Source organism: Lupinus angustifolius, chromosome LG01 (genome assembly GCF_001865875.1).
Source record: "Lupinus angustifolius cultivar Tanjil chromosome LG01, LupAngTanjil_v1.0, whole genome shotgun sequence".
Classification (NCBI taxonomy): domain Eukaryota; kingdom Viridiplantae; phylum Streptophyta; class Magnoliopsida; order Fabales; family Fabaceae; genus Lupinus; species Lupinus angustifolius.
Window position 1 is genome coordinate 1,841,339 of NC_032009.1, and position 16,172 is coordinate 1,857,510.

Here is a 16,172-nt window from a genome sequence, read left to right on the forward strand (position 1 = left end):
TTTACATTATTATTATTATTATTATTGCATAAATACACTAAAAGAATGTTAGTACTTTATGTCAAACAAAATACTAATATGATTCCATTTTGTTTTCTTAATGTTGCCATCTATCACTTACACTTACACTTACATGTATTATTTTTAAGAAAGTCAATTGAATTGTGAGTAGCAATGTAAAAATTCTTACAACAACATACATTTTTTTCTCCTCTTTTAAGTCTTTAAATTGTTTTGCAAAAATGACTTTGTAATTGTGAGTATCTAGTTTTGTGAATAGGTTAATTAAGCTAAGCTATTAGATAAAATTAATGGTAAAAGTGAATAAATGATTAAAAAGGCAAAGCAGTAATATATTTATTTATGTTTTAAGTGTAATATTTATGTATTTACAAGGTAAATATTTATACATCAACACATCATCCATTATATTTTGTATTATTTTTATCTAAGAGTTAATGATAATTGAAAATGAATATTTGGTAATATACTAACAACGTAGAAAACTTTCACATTGTTAGTCCATACATCTTTTTTCTCTTATGTTTTTAGTTATCAATTAATTAGATAATTAACTAATAAATAATAAAATAAAATAAAATTGGTTTCTATGGGTCCTCGCACCGAAGGCAATCCTGTCCGAGCCGGTAACATCCTCAGGTATGTGGGGCTAACTCTTTAAGCGAATATTTTTTCCATACACAAAACTCGAACCCGAAACCTTACTTAAGGGGAATCAAGCATGTACAATTATATTGCTTTTTTTGTTACATGAATTGCTTAAAACTTTTATTTTTTATGGGAAAAAAGACTACTTCAAGCATTGCAGCAGTTTATAGGCATAGTTTTGACATGATGAAGTGAATTTGTACAGCATTCAGATTTAAGATTGAGTGTTCACACTTTATGTCTTATAGCTTTTAGCAAAACTCTCGGGAACAAAGTACAATTATAAAAGCTACAAATATCCTTCCATTTTTTTTCACCAACATTACTTCACAACCATAGGTCCATTTGAGTGTTCCTTTTCTTTTTGTAACAGTCTTCAACGCATTACTTTACAACATAGGTCTTACAAAACTTGAACCAAATTTTATTTTTCCATCATTCACCTTTACATAAAAAATCATATATTCACCCCCACCCCCCGGCTGATTATTCAAAAAGAATTTCACTCTAGCTATATATGGCACACACACATAAATATGGTACAAGTCTGTCTATTCTTCATGTCTCGAATTTCAGAATCCAAACCGGTAATCTGTGTACCTTTCTTCCTTGAGCTTATTGGATTGGATGTCTAGACGATACGGATTTGTTTCGAGAGAGAAATGTCTAGATGAAGCCAGTATATGGATTGTATGATTGAACCGGCATACCTGAGCCATAAGGATGGACAGTGGCTCCATAAGGATTTAGAGATTGTTGTTGAGGGGCCATCATTATCTGTTGTTGTTGCTGTTGAAACATGAAAGCTTGCTGCTGGTTGGAAATAGCTGCCATTTGAACATAAGTAGGAGCAGCCACTATATTAGAAGCAAAAAACGGATCGTGCATTGTTGTTTGCATCGAGACTCCCATCGGTGCTGGCTCCCACGGGTTATAGCTGACATTCTGGTTGTTTCTCCTGAGTGCATCATCATATAGGCTGTCTAGTGTAAGTTTGTCCAGACCTCCAGCCTGATTACCCAATAGGTCATCACTCATTAGAAGAATAACAAACCCGTGTAAATTGAGTTTTTACTATTATAGAAGAAAGCATACCAGCTTGCTAGCTGTTGCAGCACTCTCATTTGAACTAGGAGTTGTAACAAGTGCTAATTCCCAGCCTGTAGTTACATTTGCTTGATTTGGAATAGCAGAAGTTGGTTGATCATCTGAAACCACAATAAACAAGACAATAAGCAAGAGGAATGAATACATTAAGGAGAAAGTTTGGATAACCGCTATTATAGAAAGGATGGTAGAATCGCGCCTTGGGTGGTTTAGAAACATGTGGAGGAAACATATAGAAGCTCTGGTGTCGAGAGTGGATAAAATGGATGTTAGTCCAATTTCTAGAGCCATATGGAAGCCCAAAAAACCATATGCAAAATCATTAGGAAAGATTTAGAGATCAATGCTCTGCCAATGAACATGATTTGTGATAAACATTATGGCATCGCTCCATCAATATAGACGACCCCACTTGGTGGGAGACATGATTGATTAGCCACTAATATTGGGAGGTTTAATCCGAATAATATGATCTCTGAACCAATTATTATTTTCAAATGCTCAAAAGTACAAGTTAACAAGCTCCTATTCAACATATTAGAAAAATGGAGGGAAATGGAAAATGAATTACCAACTGAGATGATTGCTAAAGCCAAGGCATTCCTCTCTTCCAACTCTGAAGCAGCATGAACATGGTCCTCCAAATTCTAGTTAGAAAGCCAATAGGAAAGAAAATTATTAGTGTCAAATTATACAGAAAACAGGAAAAAATTCCCATAGTAAGTACTTACCAGCAAATCAGGTGGTGGTTGAACTGGCGGTGCTTCCACTTTCACAGGTTCAGGTGGTGGAGATGGAGTGGGTGAGGGTGGACGTTCCTCCTCTTCCGGTGGCTTGTTGTATTCGATAGCCAAAACTTCTTTTGGAGAGCCAATTTTGTTTTCAGTGGCCTGCATTTAATTGATATGGAAGTGTGGGTTGGTAAAAATATATTTGGTAGCGTGTAAGTATTGAGCTCATTGACAGGTAGAAGCATTCTGAAGTTACAGAACAACAATAAAACATGAAATATGAATTCAGGAAACAAATGCAAAGAAAAAACAGTATGCAAGTAACAGCCATGTGCAATTAAAATACTAGTATTAAAATATATGAAAATTCTTGCCAAATAGATATAAAAATATTGTATAAAAATATGGTATGTAAAAAGGATACAGAATGTTGGGTGTTTCTTAAGTAATGGAAGAGTTTTCAAAATGATTGGATGGTCAAACAACAGAACTCCATTAATAACTTGATGTTAACAAGTAAAACGTATTAGCTTCAAATTTTCAGTATATACCAACCTGCCAAACAGCAACAATGGTTGAACAAGCTTTTCTTGTCAAGAAAATAAAATCTGAAGTAGCAAATATACATACACTGTCTTTGGCATTTTTTTGATTGCATCTGAAACATAAAACAATATTCATCCATACCTGATCCTTGCGAACTACCAATCCATAGGGAGCATCTTTGACATACTCTTCCATGGCTTGCAGAAATGATGAAGGGGGCTACATATCATCAACTTTTTGCACTTAATATTATGTTTCATACAAATTATTGAAAAATCCAGCTAAAATGTCATTGATATAATCAAGCATGACATAAGATCGAACGTACCTGCTCAACTTTAATAAACTTTTCTCCACGTCCAATATCAAGATTACGGCATATTGCATAAAATTCTGTCAGTCTCTCAGCCTGGATTCACATAAAGAATATTAAAACAGAACTGTTTGGATAAATAAATTTAAGAATAGAAAAATAAATTATTTCCATAAGAGATACCTGCTGTCCAACCCTCCTATATATATCAAGAGCTTTCACAGCATCATGACGTTGCATCTCAAAAAACTGCAACAATAGTCTTATAAATACAGAGAAATTTAAACATCAAACTTCAAATCAATTGAAGATAACCATACATACCTTATCAACCATGTTGTCGATGCCACCACTAATAGCTTGATAAATTTTAATGCTTTCCGAAGCAACCTATTTGCAGTATAAAGTATACTTAGAAAGGTATTGAAAGCAAAAAATCTTAAAAAGGATGTATGGTTAATCATTTGATCTACCATGGAGAGTGCTAACTGAGTCACGAAGTTATGCACAGCTGCCCCTTGTGGCTGCAACCACAAATGTTAAAACATGTTGTAGAATTTTAATGCTGCTGGCATTTTAAGTGTTTGGGTCAAAATTATCTCACTTGAGTTATGTGTATCAAAAGCTTACCTGGCAACCAAGCACTCGAAAGAGAAGTTGTTGTAAAGCTGGCAACTGTTCTAGCAATTCAGCAGTGTCCAAATCTTTGGTCCTCTGACAAAATTGACAACTAATGAATCTTCCTTCAATGTGTATTTTTTTTCAAAATATCAGAAGTATAGATGTAAACATGTGATGAAATAGAAAACACAGATGAGGGCTCCAGATTATTAAACTACATACATAGAAGTAAGGAACTACATTCTTAAAAATTTAGAAAACAAATGATACAGGTGAAAAACATTTTACTTACATGACGCTCTGCTTCAATGTCATACTTCAACACACGAAAACATTCCAGCCTTTCCTCCAAAAATAATGCATAAGTGCGGACCCATGCAGAATAATCCCAAGCTGAGCAAATGAGAACTACAAAGTCAATAAACATAATAATGTAAATGAAAAAATAATGGTGCAGAGACAGACGAATGCACCATTAGGGCTGGAATCATCCTTAAAATGAGACATATTGAGCATGTGGCTTCTACTTCTGCCATAATTAATTAGTTCTTCATGAAACGTGGGATCCACTTCCCTCAGAGCACCGTGAATAACAATTAAAGTCTTCAATGCAACCTAAGGATAAACCTCTTGTCAGTAAACGAAATAGAAGCAGCACAAACACGCAAACGTGCTCAGTAGTGAGTTACATAAAAACTACAGAAGGCCAACCAAAAAATTACTCAAGAAATTCTGAAGTTGCCATTAAAATATAGTGCATAGTTGTATACAAAAATTGTAGTTTCAGAACTAGATGAAAAGTGTATATGTTTCTCAGTCTTCAAACAAATCGTATGTGTGAAATGATTATACACTTTTCATACTATTGACTGAGAAAGCCATGAAGAACTTGTCTCAGTATTTGGTTAAACAAAAATCTTGAATATTCTTTTTTCGTTCCCATTTTATTTGGCTACAAGGCTATTAGTTAATGTATGATATACAGGCCACAGTCTCCAGAAGTGAGGACACATAATAATAGTTCAACAATATGACTTATAAACGAAATGTTAAGTGAATGCATTGAAAAATTTCCCGTCTCAAACTACAGATTTAATCGGCAATCTTTCTCACACACCACCCAGTTATGTGTCCTTGATAATCTCCTTGCAAGAGCATGAATACAATAGGCAACATCAGCGCGAGGTCTTGTAGCTGAGATTGCTGAAAATATCGCTACAAAAGAAAGCACAGAAATACTTGGAATCAAAACCCTAACTTATTCCACAATTGATCCTTCTAAAATCTACAAGTGTGTAACATATAGTATAAACATAAAATAAGTAGTAGCAGTTCTGTACAAAATTGACACTTTTTTTAAAACAACTGACAGAACAAACCTCTTATATGTTTTTCCTTTGCAGGACGTTCAACATGATTTGTAGCTCTAACTATAGCAATGTCCAATTCCTGCAATACAATAACCCGAATCAGTACACAATCAAAATACGTGTTCGAAGAACAACAAATCCACCAGATGTGCAAATTAATATATTTTTCTACCTTGTAATCACTGTTGACTTTAGCCAATGAAACTGTTGTGGTGTCCTTAAGGGCTCCAAGTGCCTTTCTAAGACTGTTTTGTGAGCTACCTGACATCCTTTCCCTCTCTCGACTACAAAATCATGCCACAGCATAAACAAGATTTTGTTCATTCAATACCAAATCTCACTCCTTAATCATTTCAAAATAAGTCAAATATTCTAACATCAACCATAGTTTTTCACATATATTATATTATAAACATGTCTTAAGTTTAGGTTGATAACACAATAATTAAAGAGTGTAATATCTATACACAGTAAGACAATCAGTACATTTACTTTTATTTAAGAGTCGATGATTGGAAATGAATGTTGGATGATGTTGTCGGTGCAAACATCTTTTTCTCATAATTAAACGCCTATTTTCAGATCCAAGTACAGAAACAACCATGAATCATAACTGACCAAGTTAAGAATAACATCCAGCAGAAACAGACTTCAAAATAGACAAAAATATCCGAACAAAGCTTAACTAAAAGATAACAAGTCAACAACTAAAACAGCTCCATGCCAAAAAAACATGATATTATTGTTAAGGAAAAAGTCAACAGAGTCAAAATTAGCATGTTAAAGGAATAAAGAAGAATCGTTTGAAGGATCTAAAGGAGAATTAGTTGGATGAATGATGAACCTGAAGCAAAGTGAAGGAGGAGAATATGAACCTCAAGTAGTTGGAGACAAGTGTTTGAAAATGAGAAGAGAAAGAAAATGAAATATGAGTCGTTGGCATCTAACACGCAGTTTTTTATTTCTTTTTATTTATTTATTTATTTATTTTCTATTGCCACCAACAAGTTAAAGCAAAGAAAATATAAAATTTGTTTCATTTATCTGTGTCAGAAATACGGTACTGTAAGGAGTTGTACAACTCTGCTTAAATTGGGATTTCATCTATCATTTGTCTACTTCGTCCTTGGTATTTATTATCATCAATGTAAAAAATTAAATGGGTAATATATCGTTCACTATTTTCATGCTTATACTTAATAGCTAATTATATTTCACAAGTGATAAGTGATATATTGGTAATGTAAAAAAAATTACATTCATATATGTTAAGCTTTTTCCTCCCAAAAAAATGTTAGTAATTCGTGATTTTTGTTATCTGGGATATAAGAATTACAGAGTAAAAAAACTTTGTATTAAAATATAATATTATTTCATATATTAAGAAATAGTATTTTCTAATATTATATTAATTTTTGGAGTCATAAAATGATAATGTGATTAAAGTTAAAATTTAAGGAACTCATGATAGAGGAATTGAGGATTTAAACCTCATTAATATTAAATAACATATATACCATCATTAAAAATATCATATTAATTTTAATATCAAATAAAATAGAGTTAGTTGGTAAGATATGTTTCATCTCGGTTATCCGAATTTCTCTATTATCTGGGATAGTCTCTTTATTAGTCGACTAAGAACCGGATATGGTCGGACAAAGAGCTTAATCACATGTCTTACCATTATATGAATATGGTGGACAACTTCTGGGACCACTACCCTCACATCTTATCTACCACGCCACTTGCAACTCACACCTACACTCCTGCCACACGACAAGGGTAGACTGCAATACGACTGACATATCTAACATAAGTTATAAGTCAACTATGCACAGAGTATACTCTACCAAAGTCGTCTGACATGGGGAAAGCAACCCCGACAGGTCAGAATGGTCGGTCATGCCAGCAATATCCTCTAGAACCACGTCATACATCTCAACCATTATAAATAGGGATTTCCTTCAACAAAAAGTATTATTAGAACTTATCACTTGCATTGTTACTCTCTACTTACTCTTTGTCTCTCATTTATTGCTTCTGAATATTACATTTCCAATTTTATTGAATTGATTGTCAGAGAACCTTTTCAGATACCTCTACCAAGGGTCCAACTCAACCTCGATCTAGCTTGCTCCCAAAAAAACTCTTGCCCTAATACTTGAAAAAGTCTTACCCGAATATTCGGACCAACTAACCCGTTCATTAACAAAAGAACAAGATTTATCTCACACCTACAAGGATGTAGTTTGAAATACTTTTCAACTCACATTGTTGATGAATAATTTATAAATATATTTATAATTGTTTATATTGTGATCAAATCTAACTTAATCCTTATTGATCAGTAGAAACCAATTCACCTAAACTTTACCCCTAATTATTATAATTTGATTTAATTTAGCCATAAAAAATCACCTCAAATAAATTTTATTCAAACTCTTTAATCTTAAGACTAAGATTAATAAATTTATTAGTTACATAAAAAGAATAGTTTAATGATTAATTCTTTTATAAAAGAAAAAACTATTTATAGGTGAGTATAAATCATTTTCAAATGAACAGTAACTTATTCTAATTAAACCATTATTTTCACACACACAAAATTGATTAAAACTTAATATCATAAAAACCATATATCATGTTTATAAAATGTTATCATATTATATTCTATGTAAATGTTACATATCTTTACATATATCAATTAATAGATAATTTTTTTATTAATATAAAATATTTTATAAGCTATTAATATGGAAATTTAGTCCAACTATGGATTTTGAAGAAGAAAAACATCAATCTTTTTCTATGATATAATAATAGTGTTAGATTAATCCGCATATTTTCGGCACTTTAGTATATTTATTACAACAATAATATAATCAACCTTGATTTCAAAGGGTGAGGTTAGCTAGCTATACTAGTATTATATTTATCAAGAATATTAAATCTAATCTAAATTGAAACTTCAACAGACAATAGAGTAAAACATATTACCAAATAATCAACATTATATATATAAATTTGGCAATCATGTTAATGCTCACTGTTTATCTTGAACGAAAAAAACGTCATTTTTTATCCTTGCTTTCATTCATTCTCACACACTAACGAAATCCTAACTAATGTCATGTAGAGCACAATTTTTTAAATCAGCACGTTTTCTTCAAACTGTGATCACTTTCCATTAATCATATCAAAGTGAATAGTACTGAACTATTGATAGAGATAGATGAGAAAAAAGTCTGCGTAGCTTGCAGTATGTATAATTTCCTGAATCAGCAACAAGTATTACTTTTGCTCTATATATATTACATTTATATTTTGCCATATATATGTGTGTAAGAAATGTAGGAGTTTCAAAATCAGACAAACTAATACTGAATCTTATGTTAACTGAGTGAATTAACGAGTTAGGATGAAAAATATAATGATTTCTGCCCAAATTGGTGTTTGGGAAAATTATTGAATATCAATGTTGGGTACCTTAAGATTGAGCCTTCTGAGCCATATCGAATGAAGAATCATATGAAACACATCAAACGGCTTAGCTGGGTGATTCAACATAAAATGTCTTTGCACTTGAATCACCCTTTCTTGCATTTTCAAGTACCTAGCATGTGACACATTTTTCAATATTGTTTTGATTTCAGGTATCCTCTCTGATGGAATATGCAATGAAAACTTGCTCCAATCAAGAACATCACTGAAGGGTAGATAATAGTAATCCGAAATAATTACGGGGACACACCCAGTATTGATAGATTCCACAAGTCTAGGACTAGCTACTTCATAACCACTAGGGCAAAAGCAAAACTTGCTACTTCTCATTAGGTCATAATAGTTAAGATCTTTTGGAAGTTCCTCATACACTTTGATTTCTTCATCTTTGTCTTTCCAATGCTTTAGGAATATCTTCCTAACACTGCCATGAACGCCTCCGGCGAAGAAAGCAAGTATAGAACGGTGATTGGGGTCTTGGCCTGATGAGGTTAGCTCAAACCCTAGCAAGTTCATTTCAGGTATTGAGACATCTTTTACAGGATTGAACCCTCTGGATGTGTCGGCATTGCATAACACTCTTATTATGTTCTTGAAAATCACTCTTCCTGATCTCTTTCTTGATATATCTGGTGCCTGCAAGAAATTGAACACATTATGGCATTCAATAGATTAAATATAAGAGCAATTGATAAAACTACGACGATGATGTAGTTGTTTTGTTAGACAAAAATCACAACATGCCGAATAAAGTGAATTATACATCAAATCCATAATAACACATACAATATACACTTTCAGATTTTTGCACATGAAAATTGGTTGTTACAAGAGAAATTCTTCAATGCTCTTGAAATAAGAACTTTCTCTCTATTAGATTCATGTCATAGTAATTTCTTGAGTTGTCTTCTTCTTTAATTATATTTTTAAACGTTATAATTTCTTAAGATGAGATTTATCTCCACGTGTGTGCTCACACATATCTATGATGTGTACTCATATGCTACCTTAATATTTATTTTAAGTGTTTGTTTGTGAGTTAAGTTTTAAAGAGAAATGAATGAAGTGGAAGAATTATAAATCATGAAATACATTTGTGAGACGACTCTGAAGTCTTCGCTTGTCATACATTCTCATCCAAACTCAGCTCGCAAGGTTCATCTGCAAATTAAGTTTTGGAGGGAAATGAAAAATAACAGTTCTAAAATCTTCTTTTTCCCTTTAAAATCTAACTCTCATGCCAACCAAACGTGAAACAAAAGTTTCTAGGCAACAGTATGCATCATTTTAATCAGAACGCTAATTTTGTCACTATTTTCATATACATGTCTTAGTATAGAAGCATGCATTAGTGTTATATAGAACATAGAGGTTTATGAATTATGATGGTATATCATTACCCAGTCATGACAAGAAGCTATGAAATGATCTGCTCCACTGCTTCTATTCCAGTATGGATACTTACGAGCTATGATATTTTTATAGTCAATTGTGACCCTCATGAGTTGACCACGAGAAAATGTGATGAGAGGCCTATATAGATAATGCACAATGTTGACCACACTTATGGGTAGCATGAATACATGGGCTTCTTCTGGATACCGGGCCCTGAATGGGCTTAACCTGTTTTCTATCTCAGTCATGAAATTCCCATCGATACCATAAATTGAAGCCATGGGCCCATCATGGATTAATGGTGGTTCACCTTCTTTGTAAGTCCATACTTTAAACCTCTTCAACATCTCGATGTGACTCCTGAAGAATCAGAAAGTTCTTTCAGGTATGGCTTAAAGAAAAATAAGGGTAATGGAAAAAGAGCTAGTTATTATTAAAATAACTCTTGCTTTTATTTATTGCTAAAATTATTTGAGTAATTTATTAACTAAATATTTTATTATACTTGTTAATATTTTCAGTTTACAAATAATTTAAAAAATACATATTTTATATATTTATCAATATTCTTACCTAATGTAATCTGAAGAGGATATGTGTGTGAAGTGAGACTCTTAAACCTTATCCACTCAAATGATTTTAGAATAATGTAGATATATGTATGTGTATAAAAATTACATGTATTATTTCTTGAAGTCAAAATGATGTATTTAGATGCATGATCACCTTTATACAATTAAAGTTATACTATAAAAACATTATTTTATTTTTAAATTACACGTATTATTTCATGTATAATTTAAAAAAATAATAATATTTTTATGGTATGAATTTAATTGTAAAAATGTGATCAGACATATTGCATATAAGCATATAATTTTGACTTCAAACGCCATGTATTTACATGATTTCAATCTATAGAAATAACAATTAATTATAGTATTATACAAATTTAATTGATTAAATTATATTTAGTATAGTTATATTATGTCCATTAACAAACATTGCTAAAAATAAATTATTTAATGAATACATATTTAATTACAATAGTTAGAAATATTTTTCAAGAAAAAAACAATTAAATATAAAGGAAAAATAATCAAATTTATAATTGTATTTAAAAAATGACGCGAGACACATAGGTAAAGAGAAAATATATGAAAAATGTTCATAGTTCAAAAATCAACAATAATGATTTTTAATTGAAACACTATTATTTTTCCTATTCACTATCCTTAGTGCATTATCATGGATGTGGTGCTCAGTCATCCCAAGATAAACTAACATATTAAACATTCAATTTTTATGAGCAATATTCACATATATTGAAAGTATTAATTCTGTATCCTTAAAGTGAAATATAATCGATTATTCAAAAAGAATCTTTTTATGTCCATGTAATTTTTTAAATAAGAATCAAATCTCATTCTTTATATTTTTATTTAATTGTTTCATTTTAGGTAACATATTTTAAATTTCTATAATTAGATTATTCTTGTTGCAATAGTTATAACAAGTACTACAATTTCATCATTTAAATGGTGTAATTGTCCAAATCAATTATTTTTATATTTAAAACTTTCCTCAATAATTTATTTTAGTAATAATATGAATTCAGGGATTCTTTATTATTTTTCATGCCACCTTTTTTATTTATTCAATTTTGCATTTTTTTTAATCATAACTTGGTTTATATGCTTCAAGAGAATATTATATTTATTTAATATGGAACCATGTTAAATTTAATTCAATTATGAAGAATAGGCAGGACCAGATGGGAAAAAAACTTGTATCGCATATAAGTTAAAATACATGCAATAAGTATCCACAAAAATAGTTCAGAGGTCAAAATATGCATTATGATTTGTGTTTACCCACATATGTAAACATTATTTTTTAATTGAATATATATATATATATATATATATATATATATATATATATATATATATATATATATATATATATATATATATATATATATATATATTCAATTAAAAAATAATGTTTACATATGTGGGTAAACACAAATCATAATGCATATTTTGACCTCTGAACTATTTTTGTGGATACTTATTGCATGTATTTTAACTTATATGCGATACAAGTTTTTTTCCCATCTGGTCCTGCCTATTCTTCATAATTGAATTAAATTTAACATGGTTCCATATTAAATAAATATAATATTCTCTTGAAGCATATAAACCAAGTTATGATTAAAAAAAATGCAAAATTGAATAAATAAAAAAGGTGGCATGAAAAATAATAAAGAATCCCTGAATTCATATTATTACTAAAATAAATTATTGAGGAAAGTTTTAAATATAAAAATAATTGATTTGGACAATTACACCATTTAAATGATGAAATTGTAGTACTTGTTATAACTATTGCAACAAGAATAATCTAATTATAGAAATTTAAAATATGTTACCTAAAATGAAACAATTAAATAAAAATATAAAGAATGAGATTTGATTCTTATTTAAAAAATTACATGGACATAAAAAGATTCTTTTTGAATAATCGATTATATTTCACTTTAAGGATACAGAATTAATACTTTCAATATATGTGAATATTGCTCATAAAAATTGAATGTTTAATATGTTAGTTTATCTTGGGATGACTGAGCACCACATCCATGATAATGCACTAAGGATAGTGAATAGGAAAAATAATAGTGTTTCAATTAAAAATCATTATTGTTGATTTTTGAACTATGAACATTTTTCATATATTTTCTCTTTACCTATGTGTCTCGCGTCATTTTTTAAATACAATTATAAATTTGATTATTTTTCCTTTATATTTAATTGTTTTTTTCTTGAAAAATATTTCTAACTATTGTAATTAAATATGTATTCATTAAATAATTTATTTTTAGCAATGTTTGTTAATGGACATAATATAACTATACTAAATATAATTTAATCAATTAAATTTGTATAATACTATAATTAATTGTTATTTCTATAGATTGAAATCATGTAAATACATGGCGTTTGAAGTCAAAATTATATGCTTATATGCAATATGTCTGATCACATTTTTACAATTAAATTCATACCATAAAAATATTATTATTTTTTTAAATTATACATGAAATAATACGTGTAATTTAAAAATAAAATAATGTTTTTATAGTATAACTTTAATTGTATAAAGGTGATCATGCATCTAAATACATCATTTTGACTTCAAGAAATAATACATGTAATTTTTATACACATACATATATCTACATTATTCTAAAATCATTTGAGTGGATAAGGTTTAAGAGTCTCACTTCACACACATATCCTCTTCAGATTACATTAGGTAAGAATATTGATAAATATATAAAATATGTATTTTTTAAATTGAATATATATATATATATATATATATATATATATATATATATTATACTTTTTTTATAATTACATGTTATTAATTTTATTAATATTTTACAACGGATTTTAATAATTAAAATATAGTAATATATTTAACATGTACCTAAATTTTATTATTCATGTAATAATTATTTTTAATATTTTGATTATTACAAAATATATAAATATATATTTAAACTTAAAAATTCATTGGATATGTGCATATATCTATAATGATACTCGCAAATATCACACATATGGATATGGAAAAATATTACTTGTACCCATTCTACCCGTTGAAATCTCTAAGACCACCTTAATGTTATTTTGAGTTAATTAAAGTGAAATCTTGTGAATTTTAATGAAATTATATGAATCATTTTTATTTTTTATAGTTACACAAATCCCATAATTTTATATACATACATTATATATAGACAACAATATAATATATTTTTTTAACTTCATTATACTCATCAATTTTTTTAAAATGTCACATTTATTTCTCTCTTGCACGAGTAGTTAATGTAATATAGACGAATAGAAACATATACTTATTTCTCTCATGTATGAGTAGTTAATGTAATATATATATCTTAAGACTAAATTCGTGTAATTTTTATATATACTCTATCTCATCTATAATAGTTTAATTACTTATATAATTTGAATATTAACAAATAATATTTATTTCCACACTAATTCCCACTCAAAATATGATCATTAGATTGATTCCTTTCATTTTCTTTTATAATATTTTATGTCTTCAAAACAAGTTTTTATTATTAGAAGAATATATAGAATTTAAAAAAACTTATTAAAAAATGATAAATGCGTGTCAAATCAATGTTTTATAACATTAATTATTTTGACTAATTTAGTACACAAGAGAATTTCCAAGTGAAGAAAATGGTAGAGGTGACTTAACTGATGAAAAGCATATGCATTTCTGTAAACACATCCTCTGGGGACAAAAATCTCTTCCTTCTCTGATGTGAAGTTCCTTCTTTCTATGGCTCTACTAATAGCTGCTCTTGCTTCAGCCAATTCTTTTCCGATTCTAGATAACCTATTATTTCTCTTCTGCTGCAATATAATATATATATAAATAAAAATTATACAAATGTTCACAACAACAAAAACGAAGCAAAATATAACATAATTCAAGAATAATAAAATAAAGAGGCCACAATAAGGTTTCTTTGTGAGTCGTTTATTGAATAACTATTGAAGCAGAAGAGAAAAACTTTAAATCCATTAAATATATTTAATTTCTTCCATATCTAAAAACTAATTCACAAACAGGTTATAAGGATTAGTATATAAAATAAAATATTGTACTTTTTATTCAATGGAAGAAAAAAATACGTACTTTAATGTGGTTAGCAACCGGAGACAATGGAGGATTGAATTTGAGATTCTGTGATGCTGGAAAGAGGTTGATAGCAGGGAACAACGAAGGTATGTTGTTTCGATTATATGTACTGAGGATGAGAAAGAAAAACAAGGACACAACTAATATAAGCCATGATATGTTCCTAATCATAGATAATCGATGATTCATTTGATTGTAATTTTGTATCCTATCTATAACTATAGTTGATTAGTAGTAAAAATGAAAGGAATTGGAAGAGATAGAGCATGAGAAGGTTTGTAGAAAATGTTTATGAAGAAATTGATTGACTAATTACTTCTAACTTCTAAGGGTTGGTGATTCACAACATTTAATATAATATAATTTTTCCATTTCTAAGAACTTTATTATTGAGATTATCGATCTTCAATTCAGAATCATAAATATTTAATTTGATATAAAATGTAATGCACGTAATTGTCTCTTTTCTTTATTATATAAGATATTTGGGATAATTTCATGTAAATTATTAAAGAAGATGATTCTATTATTAATATTTATTATATCTATCAATAATTATATATTTTGAAAATTTACATTTTAGTAATGATAATGATTCACCTTCTCTTATAAATCAATTAATTAATAAATTTATTTTGCAATTACTTTATATAAGGATATTTTAATATATTATAATCAATTAATATACATAAAACATGGAAAACTACCTTATTAGAGGAAACTAAAACCCCTCAAAAGAACCAAAATGATAACGTAAAATGTAGGTAACGGAAAGTTTAAAGAAACAATGTTAAATCAGTTTTTATTTAGATAGTATGGATTCTTTGAAACAGTTGTCAAATTGTCATTCATAACTTACTATGCATCATTGAAAATGGAAAATTTTAAACTTGTCTCTTTGTCTTAAAATTGAGGATGAGAAGCTCAACAATAATAACTTTGTAGGAAGAAAATATGCGTTTAATATTTCCAGAAACTGTATACTTAATTTTCAAATATTTTTTTACCATGTTTTAACTTATCCTTCATCCTTAGGATCGAAGGAAAGGATATCTTAAAAAATCATAGAAATAAATGAAAAAAGGAAAGAATTTTTTTAAGGTAAAAGCTGTCTATGTTCAAAGAATATATATATTTTTATGTACCAAAAATAATGAATTTCTATAT

General features: G+C 29.0%; 2 protein-coding genes across 2 annotated transcripts; both read right to left on the reverse strand.

The window, feature by feature from the left end:
- Positions 945–6,271, reverse strand: LOC109345854 (putative clathrin assembly protein At5g35200). Its single transcript, XM_019585100.1, has 16 exons — positions 6,202–6,271; positions 5,530–5,641; positions 5,367–5,436; positions 5,105–5,202; positions 4,461–4,602; positions 4,280–4,380; positions 3,997–4,080; positions 3,840–3,890; positions 3,691–3,756; positions 3,550–3,615; positions 3,382–3,462; positions 3,195–3,272; positions 2,508–2,666; positions 2,348–2,423; positions 1,765–1,877; positions 945–1,680 (listed from the first exon to the last, which is right to left on the reverse strand). Exons 2-16 carry the CDS (start codon positions 5,623–5,625, stop codon positions 1,336–1,338), a joined length of 1,626 nt encoding a protein of 541 aa, XP_019440645.1. The 5' UTR covers positions 5,626–5,641; positions 6,202–6,271; the 3' UTR covers positions 945–1,335.
- On the reverse strand, positions 8,823–14,725 carry LOC109355130 (probable glycosyltransferase At5g20260; the record flags this gene model as incomplete). Its single annotated transcript, XM_019598500.1, has 3 exons — positions 8,823–9,497; positions 10,262–10,616; positions 14,559–14,725. Coding segments are annotated over 3 exons (1,197 nt in total), but the record flags the coding sequence as incomplete, so codon positions are not given.

Coding starts and splice junctions, on each gene's coding strand:
- LOC109345854 (XM_019585100.1), bottom strand. CDS start 5,625: ATGTCAGGTAGCTCACAAAACAGTCTTAGAAAGGCACTTGGAGCCCTT. Junction 4,603..5,104: donor CAAGGACACATAACTGGGTG/GTGTGTGAGAAA, acceptor GTTTATCCTTAG/GTTGCATTGAAGACTTTAAT. Junction 4,081..4,279: donor ACATTGAAGCAGAGCGTCAT/GTAAGTAAAATG, acceptor CAATTTTGTCAG/AGGACCAAAGATTTGGACAC.